This window comes from Gossypium hirsutum, chromosome A10 (assembly GCF_007990345.1).
Source record: "Gossypium hirsutum isolate 1008001.06 chromosome A10, Gossypium_hirsutum_v2.1, whole genome shotgun sequence".
NCBI lineage: Eukaryota > Viridiplantae > Streptophyta > Magnoliopsida > Malvales > Malvaceae > Gossypium > Gossypium hirsutum.
Genome location: NC_053433.1, coordinates 17,238,575 through 17,253,854, shown reverse-complemented (window position 1 = coordinate 17,253,854; position 15,280 = coordinate 17,238,575). Strand labels below are relative to the sequence as shown.

General features: G+C 36.3%; 1 protein-coding gene across 1 annotated transcript; it reads right to left on the bottom strand.

Annotated features, from left to right (window-relative positions):
• Positions 1 to 396: 396 nt before the first annotated feature.
• On the bottom strand, positions 397 to 3,844 carry LOC107915333 (uncharacterized protein At4g37920). Its single transcript, XM_041078798.1, has 6 exons — positions 3,265 to 3,844; positions 2,737 to 3,014; positions 1,800 to 1,965; positions 1,390 to 1,634; positions 822 to 1,009; positions 397 to 730 (listed from the first exon to the last, which is right to left on the bottom strand). Exons 1-6 carry the CDS (start codon positions 3,464 to 3,466, stop codon positions 520 to 522), a joined length of 1,290 nt encoding a protein of 429 aa, XP_040934732.1. The 5' UTR covers positions 3,467 to 3,844; the 3' UTR covers positions 397 to 519.
• Positions 3,845 to 15,280: the final 11,436 nt, after the last annotated feature.

Genomic DNA, 15,280 nt, shown 5'->3' with positions numbered 1-15,280 from the left:
TTCTCCACATTATAGGGCTGACGCTTTTGTCCATGTCCCTTAAAAGGTAACCTTTTCAACTTGTACAAGGAACGGCCGCTTTGTATGTTTTGAAAAGGTTGCACAGTCGGTTCGTTAACTTACTGCATCAGGATAGGAAGAATTCAAAAATTTCTTTGCCTTCGAATCGATGAGGCACTGAGTGCCAATTTGCTTCGGTATAACCAATGAGATACTAGGTGTCAATTTATATAATGCTGGGCTCAATTATTACTTCGGATTTATTTGATGAGGCACTGAGTGCCAAACTGGTGTGTTGGTTAGATCCGTGTATCTATCCGTGTCCGAATCCGAGTCGTGTTAATAAGGTAAATAAATAATAAAGTTTTATAATTGATATTGAAATGGCATGATATGTGAAATCGAAATAAGAGTTATGTACTCATAAATTGAATATGGAATGGATTCTAACAAAAAAGACATTGACAGTAGATGCTTGATGGTCTTGGGTATAAATTGATACAAACAGAATCATATAGTTCATAACTCCTCCAATTTGGTTTTATCCCCTGTTCGCTGTGCCGTCGTTTGATCCAAGTATTCTTCTTCAATTGTTTCCTTGAGGATGAACAGCCTTTGTATGACCACAGGTTGAGTCATCTTCTTAGCTTCTTTGATGTCAGTTTCTTCTTTATGGAGAGTGTATGCATCCAGCATTATCTTAATCCATTTATGCAGCTCCTTTGGGGTACTGTTTAACAAGGAAAAGGAAGCCATATGGAAAACATCATGCCACTATAATCGATGGCGTTTAATCTGAAGAAGGGAACAATATTTCTTACGTGTATAAAGCATGGGGATCCTTGGCTTCATGTTCATTTCCAGGAGAGAAAGCTGTTGCTAATGCAGAGAACCGCTCTTCCGGATCTGTGATGTTTAGAAGATGCTTGAGCAACTTTATCTCTTTTGGTGCCATGCTCTTAAGGCTGCTCTTTGTTGCTTTGTATAACCGATACATAATGTCTTTAACCTGAAATTAGATGGCGCAAAAGAAATCTGAAAAAGAAAGAACAAAAAGCCTAGAAGTAGCTGGGTTAGACTTAAGAACCTAACCAAGTTTGATTGCAAACATCCTTGACATCGACAATCTCAGGTGTTTAAGGTTTCTAGACATGAATTTGTTTAAATCATCAGCTTTTAATTGGATTAAATTAACAGGAGAATTTTCTTTGCCCTATGACATCTTATTCTCAGAAACTATATTCTAATGGTTGATGGGTTGAATGATTATCTCGGTTTAAATTTAGCAACTCACATACATGCCATTGCATCATATTCTACAACTTAAATCCTAAGGAACACAACTATAGATCAAAGAAAGAGACCAAGATGCACTATAAACAGCAATACCTCATTCTTCATAGTTGTGGAGTCCTTTGCAGACGCCCAAGCACTATTTATCAATAGAACCAAAGACGAGTCAAGTTCCTTTCCCTTGGCAAGGCTTTTGATCTTTTCACATGCCACATCCACAGAAGGTGAATTTAGTATATCATCAAATTTTGCCTGCGCAGAATCTAAATTCTCCACAGCCTCCAGTGTCATGTCATAAGTACCAACAGCGGACAAGCATCTTGCTGCCAGTCGGGAGACCTCTGTTCCAAAAATGTAATGGAAAAGGTCCCTAATTAGACCAACTTCAAAGGTACAAGTGAAACATATTTAATTTTTACAGACATTGCCACTTTTTAGCAGCTTAAAGCATCCACTTTTCAACCATAAAAATAATTGAGTCTGCAAAGGTAATGCATAATATTTACCATCTCGGTCCTCCAGACTATCACATGTTTCGGAAACCAGATTGAGGTATTGGAAAAATTCATCTGTGAAGTCTTTACGCCGCCTTGTAATGATTGCATTTATATCAGTTGGGCTATCTTGAATCTCCTTAAGAAGTTCACAGTGCCTATCCATTTCATCATCAATCTGCAATGCTCATTCCTTATAAGAGAAAAAACTGCAGAATCTCTAAAACAGAAAGGAGTATCTAAAATCAAATTTAATCCCATACTAGTTTACTAATATTCACTTCAAGAAGGTATTGAAAAGAAACGAAATCGAACTATCAATCCTAAGTGTTTTGATGCTAAACAATATACCAATCCAAGCCTACTAAGTCCCTGGCAAAAACTTGGTTCACTCGGTGCAAATTTTCGGGTTTGTTTGAGTTCCAAAATCACATAAAACCTTCACATTCAGGAATACATATCATTACACAAACCAAATTTAACCCCATGATAGATTACTAATAGTCAATTTAAAAAAGGAAAAGATATGAGATAGAGCTAGGAATCTTAAGTGTTCTGATACTGAAAAATATACCAATTTGAGCCTACAAAGTCCCCAGCAAAGACTTGGTTCATTCGGGGCAAGTTTTCAGGTTCCTTCAAGTTCCAAAATCTCATAAAAGTAAACCAATCACATTCATAGCACACAATCCTTATCACTAAAACCAAAAGGAGCATCTAAAATCAAATCCGACCCCATTGAAGATTAGCAGTAGTCACTCTGACTGTTAAGTGTTTTGATACTGAACAACATACCAATTTGAACAACACTAAGTACCCAACAAAACTCGGTTCAACTGGGGCGAGTTTTTGGGTGTGTCCAAGTTCCAAAATCACTTAAAACATTTGAAATTCGCATGTATTTATCAAAGAAGTTCTAGTAAAAATTCAAACATTTTGGTTTTTATACCTTCTTCACCTTGTTCTCCAAAGAAACTAATTTCTGCTTCATAGTTGGATCAATCTCCTTATCGGCACGGATTCTACATCGATTGTAGAAAATTTCTCTATACTTACTCCACTCTTCCCTCAAAATCAAGTACTTTTTCCAATCCTTGACTCTTGGTTTCTCAGTCAAAAACACATCAATGATTTTGTCACAAAATTGGGTCATTGTATAACCTTCTGCAACTTCAACATCTACTTTTTCTTCAACTTCAGCATTAGTTATACTACTTGCTTGAAGACCTGAAAATAAAAGGCAACCAATAAAAAAAAGCCCATAACTTTCAGCTTCAATTTTTTGCTTTCAAAGAGTAGGGTTTAAGAGGGTTTTTAGTTTCAGTTATTAAAACCCAGAAAAAGGCATGAAAACAACTCATTTCGAGAAATTAAAGCAGAAAAACAAAAAAACAGGAAACACCCAGAACCATAGAACAGCCTAGGAATAAAACCTGAGCTTAATAAAGGAACAAAAACGAAACAATTTAATGCTTACAGAGATTAAAAAGGAGGTTCTTTTCAAGGGAGGGACTGTAGCTTTGTTTTGTTCTTCGTGGCTTGATTTTGGAGGGGAAATGAGAGAAAGAAGAGGTAAGAGGGAGTTCGAGGGTTATGGGAAACAATTTGTCACTGAAAGAGATCAATAGAGTGTTAGTGTTGGTGGGGATTGATAGTTTAAGCCTCGAAAGTCTGCTCATCGCTGCTGTCTTCTTTCTTTACAATGGGAGAAGCAGCTGTTTTCTTTAATGTTCCATTACCTCCATAACCATGGCAGTATCTGGAGTTTTCAGGTTCGGATAAAATAAATATCTTTGAACAGATATCGGTTTGATTGGTCCTATAAACTTGTCTCCGACTGGGCTTACATTTTGTGTTGTAATTTTGGACCAGATTGGTTACTAGAAGGTGCCCACTTCTTTGGACCTTTGAAAATCCAAATCCAAAGAAACTAGCATCAAGATGAAAGAGAATCTGACATGAATCACTAGGGTTGAGCAAGAGAAATTCAAAAATAGAAAATTGGACAGCTTAGGAAAATGTAGACAAAATGACCAGGCTCATTTTCAAAAAATTACAAAAATGGGTCGTTTTTCTTCATTATTATAAGAATAGTTCAATTTCCTTAAAATATGTTAAGTTGGAGTCGTTTTTAGGAGAAACATAAAAAAATATGTCTAACTCAGCGTTTTTTTCCCTGCTGACATGTAAAATGCGCCAACGTCTATGCGCTTTAGTGAAGTGCTTCCATGTAGGCGCATTTTTGCCCATATTTTTCTCATGCCCTAATTACTAATTAAGGTTTATGAAATTAAGGTTAGGATTTAATGGGTTTTTTTTTTAATTTTTAAGTGTTTAGGTTTAATGTTTAGGGTTTTATTTATTTTTAGTGTTTATTAATTATGGGTTTAGGGTTTTATTTAATTTTTAAGGTTTAGGGATTCTAAAAAAAAATAATCTGTACAAGATGGGTTCTGAAAAAATAATTTTGAGGGGATGAGTTTTGAAGAAATAATTTTGACAATAAGGGTTGAGTTTTGTAGAGAAAAAACATTCTAAGTAGGATGCACAATCAACAAAAGTACTGAAAAAGCTTCCAGTTGGATGCCCTTCTTAATACTGATGTTTCTAAAAAAATAAAATTGAGGAGATGGTTCTGAAAAAATATCCCAGGATAAGGTTTGTGAAAAATGTCCCGAATAGTGGGGGTTAAGGTTAGTAGAGGAAACATGCTCCAAGTAGGATGCACTGTCAGCAAAAGTACTAAAAATGCTGTCAGCTGGACGCCTTTTTCAGTACTGCTTCTGATAGTGCATCCTACTTGGAGTGTTTTTCCTCTACAAATTTCAACCCCCACTATCCGGGGCATTTTACAAAAAGGAGTAGGATGATATCCCTTATGCTATAAATGACTCATATTTCAACCTCTGGTGGCATAAGTTGGAACAATAGAAATTGAAGAAGTTTAGAAGAATAGAAGTTCGTAAGGAAGGTATAAGTTGATTTTTTGAGTTAATATTTATATGAAGCATTATATTTATTGCATAATGTTTTGATTTTTCGTGTTAATATTTCGTGTTTCGAATTTCTCTCGACAGATAATTTGGTTGAAAATGAGTGGACGAATTATGCTGTTATTTATTACAAATAGTGAGGTCCGTGACACCCAAAACGACGTGATTTTTTTATCAGAAAATACAGTGTGACTTGTTTTTAACCAAAATATAGAGTTGATAAAACTTCGTAAAAAAATTAGGCGAAAAATCTTCGGATCTATGGCAATGAGAGTTTCATCTATTAAGTACCGATTTTGTATTTCAGTTGATCCCATGATATATGACTCATTTGATATTAAAGGTGTTCGCTTGGAGGCGATGGTGCAAACGTACCTTGACAGTGGATCATCGTTTCTTAAGTTATATGTAAAATTTTCAAGGTCAGATGAAGGACTTGCAACTTCAACATCTCTTCTTGTTCAAGAGGCGAGAAAAGTTGAAAATGTCGATAGTCCAATCACTTTGTTAGAAAGTTCCCATTATGATATCCCGAAATCATCAATAGGAAGACACTCATCTGTCTTAATCTTAGATATCAATCGTGGGAGGCAAAACACCGAACCATTGAGTTTTGGTGGTAGAACGGAATACACGACCTCTATACGATACGTAGTTAGTGGATGAGACATGCATCTCAATGGGTCAATGTTCAATGCTGAAAATACTTACTAGGGAATGATATCAATTTCCAGTGGTTGGCAATCAATATGTGATTTTGGACATTCTGAAACATACACGAGAAGGGATGATGTACTCTTTACGACGTCCACTGGCGAGGGGACTTCCAACACGATAGATGTTGGTGGGTTGGAGAATAAAGATGGCAATGAATACGATGTGGATCTACCACAGGAGCTCGATGTCGACGGTTTAGAAGTTGCATTATTTTCTAAACTAGAGCTTGTTCTAGCTAAACCTGAAGACAGTAAAAGGGGTGAAAATGAAGAATAAGAAGATCTACAATTCACTGTGTACTTGCCACCAACCCACATACATAATGTCAATCTTTCGGCAGAGGATGCATTGGAGTTTACAGAACTACCACAAAGGAGGTCTGGCCACGGAAGTACATCGTTGGATTTGGGTGATTTGGAAGTGGGCAAGGAGTTTTCCAGTAAAGATGGTTTTCTCGCAGCATTGAAGCGATACAACATCAAGAACGGGGTTAACTTCCACATGGTTAAATCCAAATCTAAGAAGTTTTGAGGGAAGTGTGCAATACGATATGGTAGTTGCTCATAGAAAATAATGGATTCTGTTAAGAAGAATATAGGGTTATGGACAATAAAAAAGTTCACCGGTCTGCATACATGTGTTGCCTCTGGTACAATATCACTGGGTTATTAAGGTTTTATTTAGGGTTTAGGTTATTTCTAATTAATTTAACGTACTCGTAGGGTTACAAGTATTTCACGAGATCATCTGAAGCTGGATTCAAATATGATCACGGGCCTAATACTACCGATGATGAAAGTGGATCCGATGACTACTGTATTAGTTTTAATATTCATAGCAATTTAATTACACGCCTTCGTACCGCAAGGTGTGGATAGATAAGCAGAAGGCCTTGAAGAAGATGCACAGTGGGTGAGACGTATCATACAACGAGGAATGACAGTAGTGTCAGGTGCTAGAAAGGTACGTAACAGGTTGCATAATAGATATTGACACAGGTCTCGCATACTACAACAATCGCTTGCTCCGAAGGTGTCGAGTGTTCAAGCGTCTATTTTAGACCTTTAAGCAATGTTGGGATATATTCGAGTAGTGCAAGCCATTTGAACAAATAGACGCTACCTTTATGTGTGGTAGATATACCCATCGGTTGTTGTTGGTTGTGGCATAAGATGGTTATCGGAGGATTCTTCCAATTGCATTTGCAATAACACTGGGGGAGAAAACAGATGATTGGGATTTCTTTCTGACTAGATTGAGGAGGCATGTCTGCCTCCAACCTAAAATATGTGTCATCTCAGATCAGAGAATCGGAATACTACCAGCAATATCGGTCTACTGCTGAGCGACGACAAGTGACCAATATGAGTATTCAATTGTTACCAATATTATTTAGTTTATAATATTCCGTTTGCATTTTTATATTTCTTTCTATGTAATCATCGTTATACACTTATATTGACAGGGTATGAGATCCAAAAGAACTGTTTTCTTGAAATGTTAGAAATATTGAGGTCAACTAACTTGACAAAGGCAGTATACCTTACTAACATACCATTCGAACAGTGGACACAAGCATATGACGATGGGCTACGATATGACCACATGACCTCAAACCTAATGGAATGCATCAACTCTGTTTTAAAATGAATGTGTCATTTGTCGATAGCCTCGATTGTGAAAAAAACATACTTCCGTTTGGCAGAACTGTTCCCAAAGCGAACGGCAAGTTATATTGGGAAATTGCAATTAGGCTATGCATGGTGCCCAGTGGTACTTGAACAAATTAATAATAGTAAGGCAGGAGCTAACTGCATGCACATAGTTTGTCACTTGCGCAACGACCTATGGTTTCGAATGACGAAACTCAATAGACCGGACCAAGGTATTGCCGGGGGAGTGTACCGGGTACACTTAAGAAATAGAACTTGCAATTGTGGGATATTTGGTGCACTTTATTTTCTATAGGACTTGTGATTGTGGGATATTTGATACACTTTATTTTCTATGCGCTCATGCAATTATAGGTTGTATGAATCTCCATTCGAATCCCATGAGCTTTGTCAACTAAGTGTTCAAATTAGAAAACTTGTTCAACGTATGGAGATATGTATTCCCACCAGTCCTAGATGAACATAAGTTACCTGATAGAGAATTACATTGCAAACCAAAAGGTCGACCGTGCTCGACTCAAATATGCAACAACATAGATATTTGGAAGTGTTCAAACCAACAGAGGCTATACGAATGGTGTAAGAACCCAAGCCGTAAAATGCCATCATGTTCACAACGAAATTAAACATTATAAGTCTTCATGGGAATTGTTAGCCATTGTTAATCTAAACTAAATTTGATATTTCTTCATGTGAATTTTGAACAAAAACATTTGATATTTCTTTTCAAATCAAATCTTATTGCTATGCTATGTAAAAATAATCAAAGTAATTTTCCATTTTGATTAGGGTTTAATGGTACCAGAATCAGATTGTGTACAAAAAAGATTCAAAAGAACTTCCATTTTCTTAAATGATACAATATATAATTCATCAGTACATATGCCAGTCAGAATATGTGCCACATCGGGGTGGTTGATGGTTACGCGTTGGATTCCTTCTAGGTTCAGCATCTGGGTAGGGTTGTGGTTGTCGGGGTTTACCTTTGGTTGCTGTAGATCCTTGCATTTGTGCATCATCTGGTTTATAAATAGGTGGTTGAGAAGATGACCCACCTTCGTAGAACGAAGATCTCAGAGGTGTTTGTTGATGAGCGTAACTATAGGGAGTCCTATAAGTCGATGGGATAACGAATGTACTCTCCGCTAGTGCCTCATGCGTAGATGGCCTATACACCATCGTAAGCGTTACCGTCATTGGGAAATAAGATGGCCCAGGTGTGAACCACATCAAGGATGGATGACCAATGGCCCAACCTGACATAGGACTAGGAGCAGAAAAATGTAGTGCAATATTTTGTGCTTGTGTTAAATAAAATGTTTAGGATACGGATCAGAATAAGACGTTACATGTTAAAGGGGGTATGGTGAGGGCATTAATGCTAAGGTCGTCAAGGCCGGTTCTTACATGGGAAATGATGATGGGTCCACCTTGCCACCCCTTAGATTTAAATGGGGCTATCGTGGCCTATTCGTATGAGGATGCCAATGCCTCGCCTCTTCCTCTAACAAATATGGCTTGCCATAGATACTAAATTATGGCATGTAATCTAAATCACATGCTAACTTCGGAATAAGAATTACGTCGTGAGTAGGTAAAAAATCATACCGGCTATTCCACATATTGATATATTGTGAATGGAATATCGGTCAATTCATATCTAGTCACCGTAATTTAATAATGTAGCACTTCTAACCCATATCCGTCCCTAGAATAGGGTTACGGAGTATTACTGGACTTTACAGACCAAGTACAAACATTTCATATCATTTCTTATTCATATCAAAAATCAATCATACTGTCCTTTATATGAGCCCTCAAGGCCCAAAATATGTAATAGAAATAAGTCGGGACTAATTCGGGTACTCAAAGAATTTTTCGCAAAATTTCAAAATTTTTCCTAGGTGCAAGGGAGACACGCCCGTGTAGTCAGGCCATATGGGCGTTCGAAATAGGGTACACGGCCATGTCTTAGTCTCTGTTATTACCTATGTAACTCACTCGTGTGCTAGGCCGTGTATAGGTGCAAGGGTCACATGGCCAAGCCACACGCCCGTGTGCCAGGCCGTGTGAAAATATCTGAGCATTCTATTTTGTAGTTTTAAATATGTAGGGGACACACGGCCAAAACACACACCCATGTGATAGGCCGTGTGTCACACACAGTTGAGACACATGCCCATGTCTCTACCCGTATGGACAAAATAAGGCCATTGCTAAGCCTTATTTCTCATTGATAAACCGTAATTTATACATATTTCTATCCCATGCTTAGCACATTTTATGGATGATTTTTCCTTAAAATTGGTGAATTCGATGCTCCTAATCCCTTAATTTCATATTTTATACTTAGGTGAGCATAGGAGAGTGAAAGGAACGAGAAACTGGCCAAAAATGGAGAAAATGGGCCAACGTACGTAATCAACACGGCCTGGACTTCCTCACACGAGCAGACCACACGACCGTGTTAATTTGGCAGAATCAAAGCACGACTCACACGGGTAGACAACACGCCCGTGCCTATTTAACAGGCTTGACCACGACCTGAAGTAATCGCACACGGACGTGTCCCTGTCGAGCCCAAATTGAGTCCAATTCGGAAAAGGCCAATTTTGAGGGTTCTTAGGCATTCTAAAGCCTATAAATACACCCTAGAGGAGGAGGAAAATGGGAACAGATGAGGAAGTAGGGAACTGCTCAAGGAAAGTCGATTGATCTATCTTAGAAGCTGGATTCATCATCAAGACTGAAGGTCTCCCCTCAATTTCCCTTCAGGAGTTTTGGGTTTTTCTTTATGTTTTGTATTCATTATTCTTCTGAGATGTTTACCTTTTTAGTTATGAACTAAAACCCCTGAATACCTAAGGGGAATAAAACCTAAGACACATTTTGTTCTTAATTCTTATCTTGATATTCCAGGATATTGATTCAAGTTAAGCTCTTATTCAGAGGAGGAATAGACCCTGTCTAAGAGTACATTTGTCATAATTAAGCGGAGTTGATTGCGCGCCTAGAGATAGGGTGACAAGATTTTACCGGATTAGGGTGAAACCTAATAAGGGGATCCATAGATCGAGTTAATGCAACCCTAGGGAGTTAATTAGAAAAAGATTTCAATTATTCAACCTAGAGTTAGACGTTGTTAGTATCGAAAGGGATAATAATATAACTTAGGGATTTCTACGGATCAAGTCAAATGAATAAATTGTCCGATTTAGAGTCAAATAACAAGTGAAGTCTAAGTGGATTTTTCTTTAGGTATTGTCTTAATTCAATCGTTTTTCCAAAACTAATTCCCCAATTCTATTTTCTGTGAATTCTTAGTTTAGCTTATTAGTTAGTTAAAACAAACCCTATTATTCTTAGGCTAGATAAAAAAAAGACAGTCATTACTAGTACTTTTAGTTCCTTTTGGTTCGACAATCCGGTCTTGCTAAAACTATACTACTGTTCGATAGGTATACTTGCCTTCATCGTGATAATAGTTAGTTTCAAGAACGATTCATTATAAATATTTAAAACCTGTCACGAATATCACGTATCATTAACCCAATTTGTATTTCTCCTTCATCAACAGTTAAAAATATTCTCAAGCCAATACAATACATCCAAATCAAGCCAAAACAAAGTCTTATACATGACATATCAACTCATATGGTTCAATTATCCAAACTTACCAAATTTATACTATCTCAAACCAAACCTCAACATACCTATATAATTTCCATCATTTATCTATTTCAAACACACATCAACATATTAAGGCTACTTTTTATATATCAAAACATACCAATTACATGTAACACCCCTCACCCGAGTCCGAGACTGGGACTAAGCACGAGGCGTTACATGACTTAAACGTAGGGTGAGAAAAACTCAATTTGACTCGAAAAAATAAAATAAAAATTCGAATTTCGAGTTAAACGAATCGAGTTATTCGAGTTATTCGAGTCAACTTGAATTTTTTTTTTGAATTTCGAGTTCGAATCTAGTTGAGTTTTCGAATTCGAATAACTCGAATAATTCGAATAATTCGAATATCAAACTATAATATTTTACATTTTTACCCTAAACTCCCAAACCTTTTTACTTTTCCCTTAAAACTTTTACTCCTTCCCACTTTCCCCCCAAAACTTTTACTCCCCTTCCATCCCAACCCCCCAATCTACCCAAAATCCATTTCCCACCAAAATTTTACTCTCCTATTTTCTTTTTCTCAAAATTTTACTCCCAAAAACTCTCAAAACTTTTTATTTTCCCCTATAATTTTTACTCCCTCCCACTTTCCCCCTAAAATTTTTACTTCCTTCCAATCCCACCTCCTATCTACCCCAAATCCATCCCCCCAATTTTTTTTAATATTTTACCTTCAAAATTTTACTCCCTCTATTTACTTTCCCTTAAACTTTTATCCCCCAAAACTTTTTATTTTCCCCTTAAATATTTACTTCTCACCCTTTACTCTCAAATAGAAAATCAAAATTATCCAAAAGAAAAATTGACTAAACATAAATAGTAATAATTTTATTTATATCTACTATTTATATTATTAAATTAAATTTCACATATTATATTATTTATATTGTTGAATTGTTTAGTCATATTGAATATTTATATTGAAATTGAATTATTAATTATGCCATTAAATATTCATGTTAAAATTTTATATTGGTATCAATTTCACATTTTATCTTTAAAATAACTTTTATTAAAAAATCACATTTTTACATTTAATATAATTTTTAATTCCAAAATACATAGTGACAAGAATCTAAAGATAATTGAAACAACTAAGTAAAGAAGCTAACCCGTACATAAAATATTAATAAATAAATTATGAGGTGATGAAAGTTAATAAAAATTTTGATTAAGGTAGACAAATTTTATTACGATAGGTGACAGTGGTTACAATGACCCAAAATTATTTTTTAAAATTTAACTCGAACAAATATATTCGATTCGATTCAATTCGCCATCTCACTCGACTCGATTCGAGAAAATTTCAAATCAAATTAGGATGATAAAATATGATTCGTTAACTCGATTAACTTGAAATTTTTTCATTCGATTTGATTCGATCAAACTCTCACCCCTACTTAAACGCATGTATTCAATCATTTTTTAACTGTAAAAACTAGATCAAATTTAACACTTTCCTTTCTTAACCTATTGATTCTTAATATGGGCCTACGAGGCCCAAATCATACTTTAGACATGCTCTGGGATTAATCTGATCACCTATGAAAACTTTGGAAAATATCACTTGAAACAGTGGCACACGCCCGTGTGGAAAGGCAACACGCCCGTGTGGCCCTTTTTGACCTGGCCGTGCTGAAGGCCCGTGTGGTTCACACGGCCTAAGCATAAAGGGACATGCCCGTGCCCCAAGCCTGTGTGAATTAAATTTCAAATTCGAACCTATAGGGGTTTTCATACGGCCTAACGCACGCCCGTATCCATGGCCCGTGTCCCTCACATGACCATGACACGCTCGTGTCTTAGCCCGTGTCTAAAAACCTTAACATTTTGTTTCTGACATCAGCAACAAATTAAGGGCACACGGCCAAGGCACATGCCCGTGGCCAGAGGCCGTGTCCTCCATACGGCTGAGACACACGACTGTGTCTCTGCCGGTGTTTTTACTACCATGCATACTAACTTGCAAATTCGAGGTGCAGGGGAGACACGGTCGAACAACACGCCCTTGGGGCTGACCGTGCATCACACACGGCCTAGACACACGTCCGTATGTCTACCTGTGTAGATGATATAAGGCTATCTACCAAGCCCTTTGCTATCTTGAAACAAAAAATAACACCATACAAAAGTCTAACATGACATGATTTCTCGATCAAGCAATCACAACTAAGGTCTTTACACATTTCACATATGCTTAAGCAACCAATTCATGCATTTTTCTATCCAAATATTGAAATTCACTTGTTCAACCATACCAACAATTTCTCATTCATGAAAGACCTTCTTGTATTCATATAACAACTTTTAATATTAGCCATTTTTTCATGGTCTTATATACAGAATGAGTCAAAGACTAAAGCAAGTCAACACATTTAGCCCAAAACAATCTGACACTGAAACCGAATCCAAAGATCATATACATGCCATAATCAAAATAAAAGAACTAACTATACCAAGTGCTTCAAATGATAGTGTGATTGGCTTCTCCGACATAGGCAATGATCCACGAGCTACTTTGGCGGCACTATAAGAAAATGGAAGGGAAAAGAGGTAAGCGTAAAACTTAGAAAGTTACATGTAAATAAACATCAACTAATTATCATACCACAATATGCTCATAACAATTTCATAGCTTGTTCATGAATACAATAAATAAACATAAGCACAACATAATAAATAAACATAAGCACAACATACTCATTGCCATCCAATACAATTCATATAGTATATATTGATATCCACATCCCATACATTTCAAGTAGGTACCTATACCATTCACCACATGGTCATAACTTTTCTCATTTTGATATAAATCATAAATCTTTCGTTGAACTATTTGGAATACTACGGGATACTCATTAGCCCCAATCATGGAATAAAATGCCGACACCATGTCCCAGACATGATCTTATACTGGCTAACACATCAAAGTCGATGTCATGTCCCAGACATGTCTTACACTGACTTTCATATATCTAGGCTGTTTCTGTGTCCCAAACAAGTCTTACACTGGCTCTCATCTATTGGTGTCGATGCCATATCCCAGACAAGTCTTACATTGACACATTCAACAAGCTGACGCCATGTCCCAAACAGGTCTTACACTAGCTTGTATACCCCGAAGGCGATGCATGTCTCAGACATGTCTTTCACTAGCACACATATCATCTCATGTTAAGGCATGAATATCCACATTTATTCCAATGTTCAACCGAAAGTCTTTATTACATTAATTTCTTATCATGCATTCTCATATTCACAATTAAAATAATTTATACAATATCAATTCAATCACACACTTTAGCAATATAGTTGCATTATTAACATACAACTTACCTCGGATTACAAAATGTAGGTGACTAGACGATTTACTCTACTTGTTTGGCCTTTCCCCGATCCAAGTCTGATTTTTGTGTTTCTTGATCTAAAATAATAAAAATTTACTCATTTAACCTTTAAATAAATTTAAGCAATCATAAATTCAAGTTTTTGGCAAAATTATCATTTTGCCCTTAGACTTTCGTAAAATGACCATTTTACCCCTAGGCTCGAAAATTATTTTTATCGAATTTTTTCAAATCTTAAGCCTAGTTGAACCCTTTTTACTCTTATAGTGACCCAAAATTCTCACTGTTTCACAACATTACTATCCATTTTACAAACTTTACAAAATGGTCCTATTGTCATTTCACAAAAGTTGTTTACTACACAACTAAGATTCATTTTTTTCATAAAAACTCAGCAAACATCATAAATCCTTTCATGGAAAATCCCTAGACTATCAACCATTTTGTAAAATGGTCCCCTCATTAGCTAGCTCATGCCATAAGAGTTCCGAAAGTACCAAAATTATCAAAAATAAGCATCTAAATCACTTACTTGAGAGATATATAAATAGATGAAATTTCAAGCTTCCAAAACCCTTAGAATGGCTAAAATTTCGGTGGAGGAGAAAGGAAGAACGAAAAAGATGAAGGCTAGTCTCTAGGGTATTATTTTATCATACATTAAGTCACCAACCCCTTTGACCATTTGATTTTCTTGTCCCCTATGGCCGGCCATCAGCTTCTAAAGGGTCTAATTGAACTTTAAAGACCCCAAATTTTGGTTCTCTAGCTATGTGGTACATCTATTAAGTAAAATAGAACTTTTACCCCTTATGCGATTTAGTCATTTTTCGAAATTAAGCTCACAAACGTTAAAATTACCTCACCAAATTTTTCATGCACTAATAAAATCATGCTATAACACTAAAATAATAATAAATTAATTCATTTGACTTTGAATTTGTGGTCTCGAAACCACTGTTCTAACTAAGCCCAAAATCGGGTTGTTATATTACAAGCCATACCAATGGCTAAATTTCAACTAGACACATACATGTCATTCTTGACCACTTTTAGCCTATACA

What these genes read in the sequence shown, in the direction of transcription:
- LOC107915333 (XM_041078798.1), bottom strand. Translation starts at nt 3,466, where the DNA reads ATGAGCAGACTTTCGAGGCTTAAACTATCAATCCCCACCAACACTAAC. An exon ending in TGGAGAACAAGGTGAAGAAG is followed by an intron (nt 1,966 to 2,736) that starts GTATAAAAACCA and finishes TGAGCATTGCAG; the next exon opens with ATTGATGATGAAATGGATAG. An exon ending in TAGTCTGGAGGACCGAGATG is followed by an intron (nt 1,635 to 1,799) that starts GTAAATATTATG and finishes TTTTTGGAACAG; the next exon opens with AGGTCTCCCGACTGGCAGCA.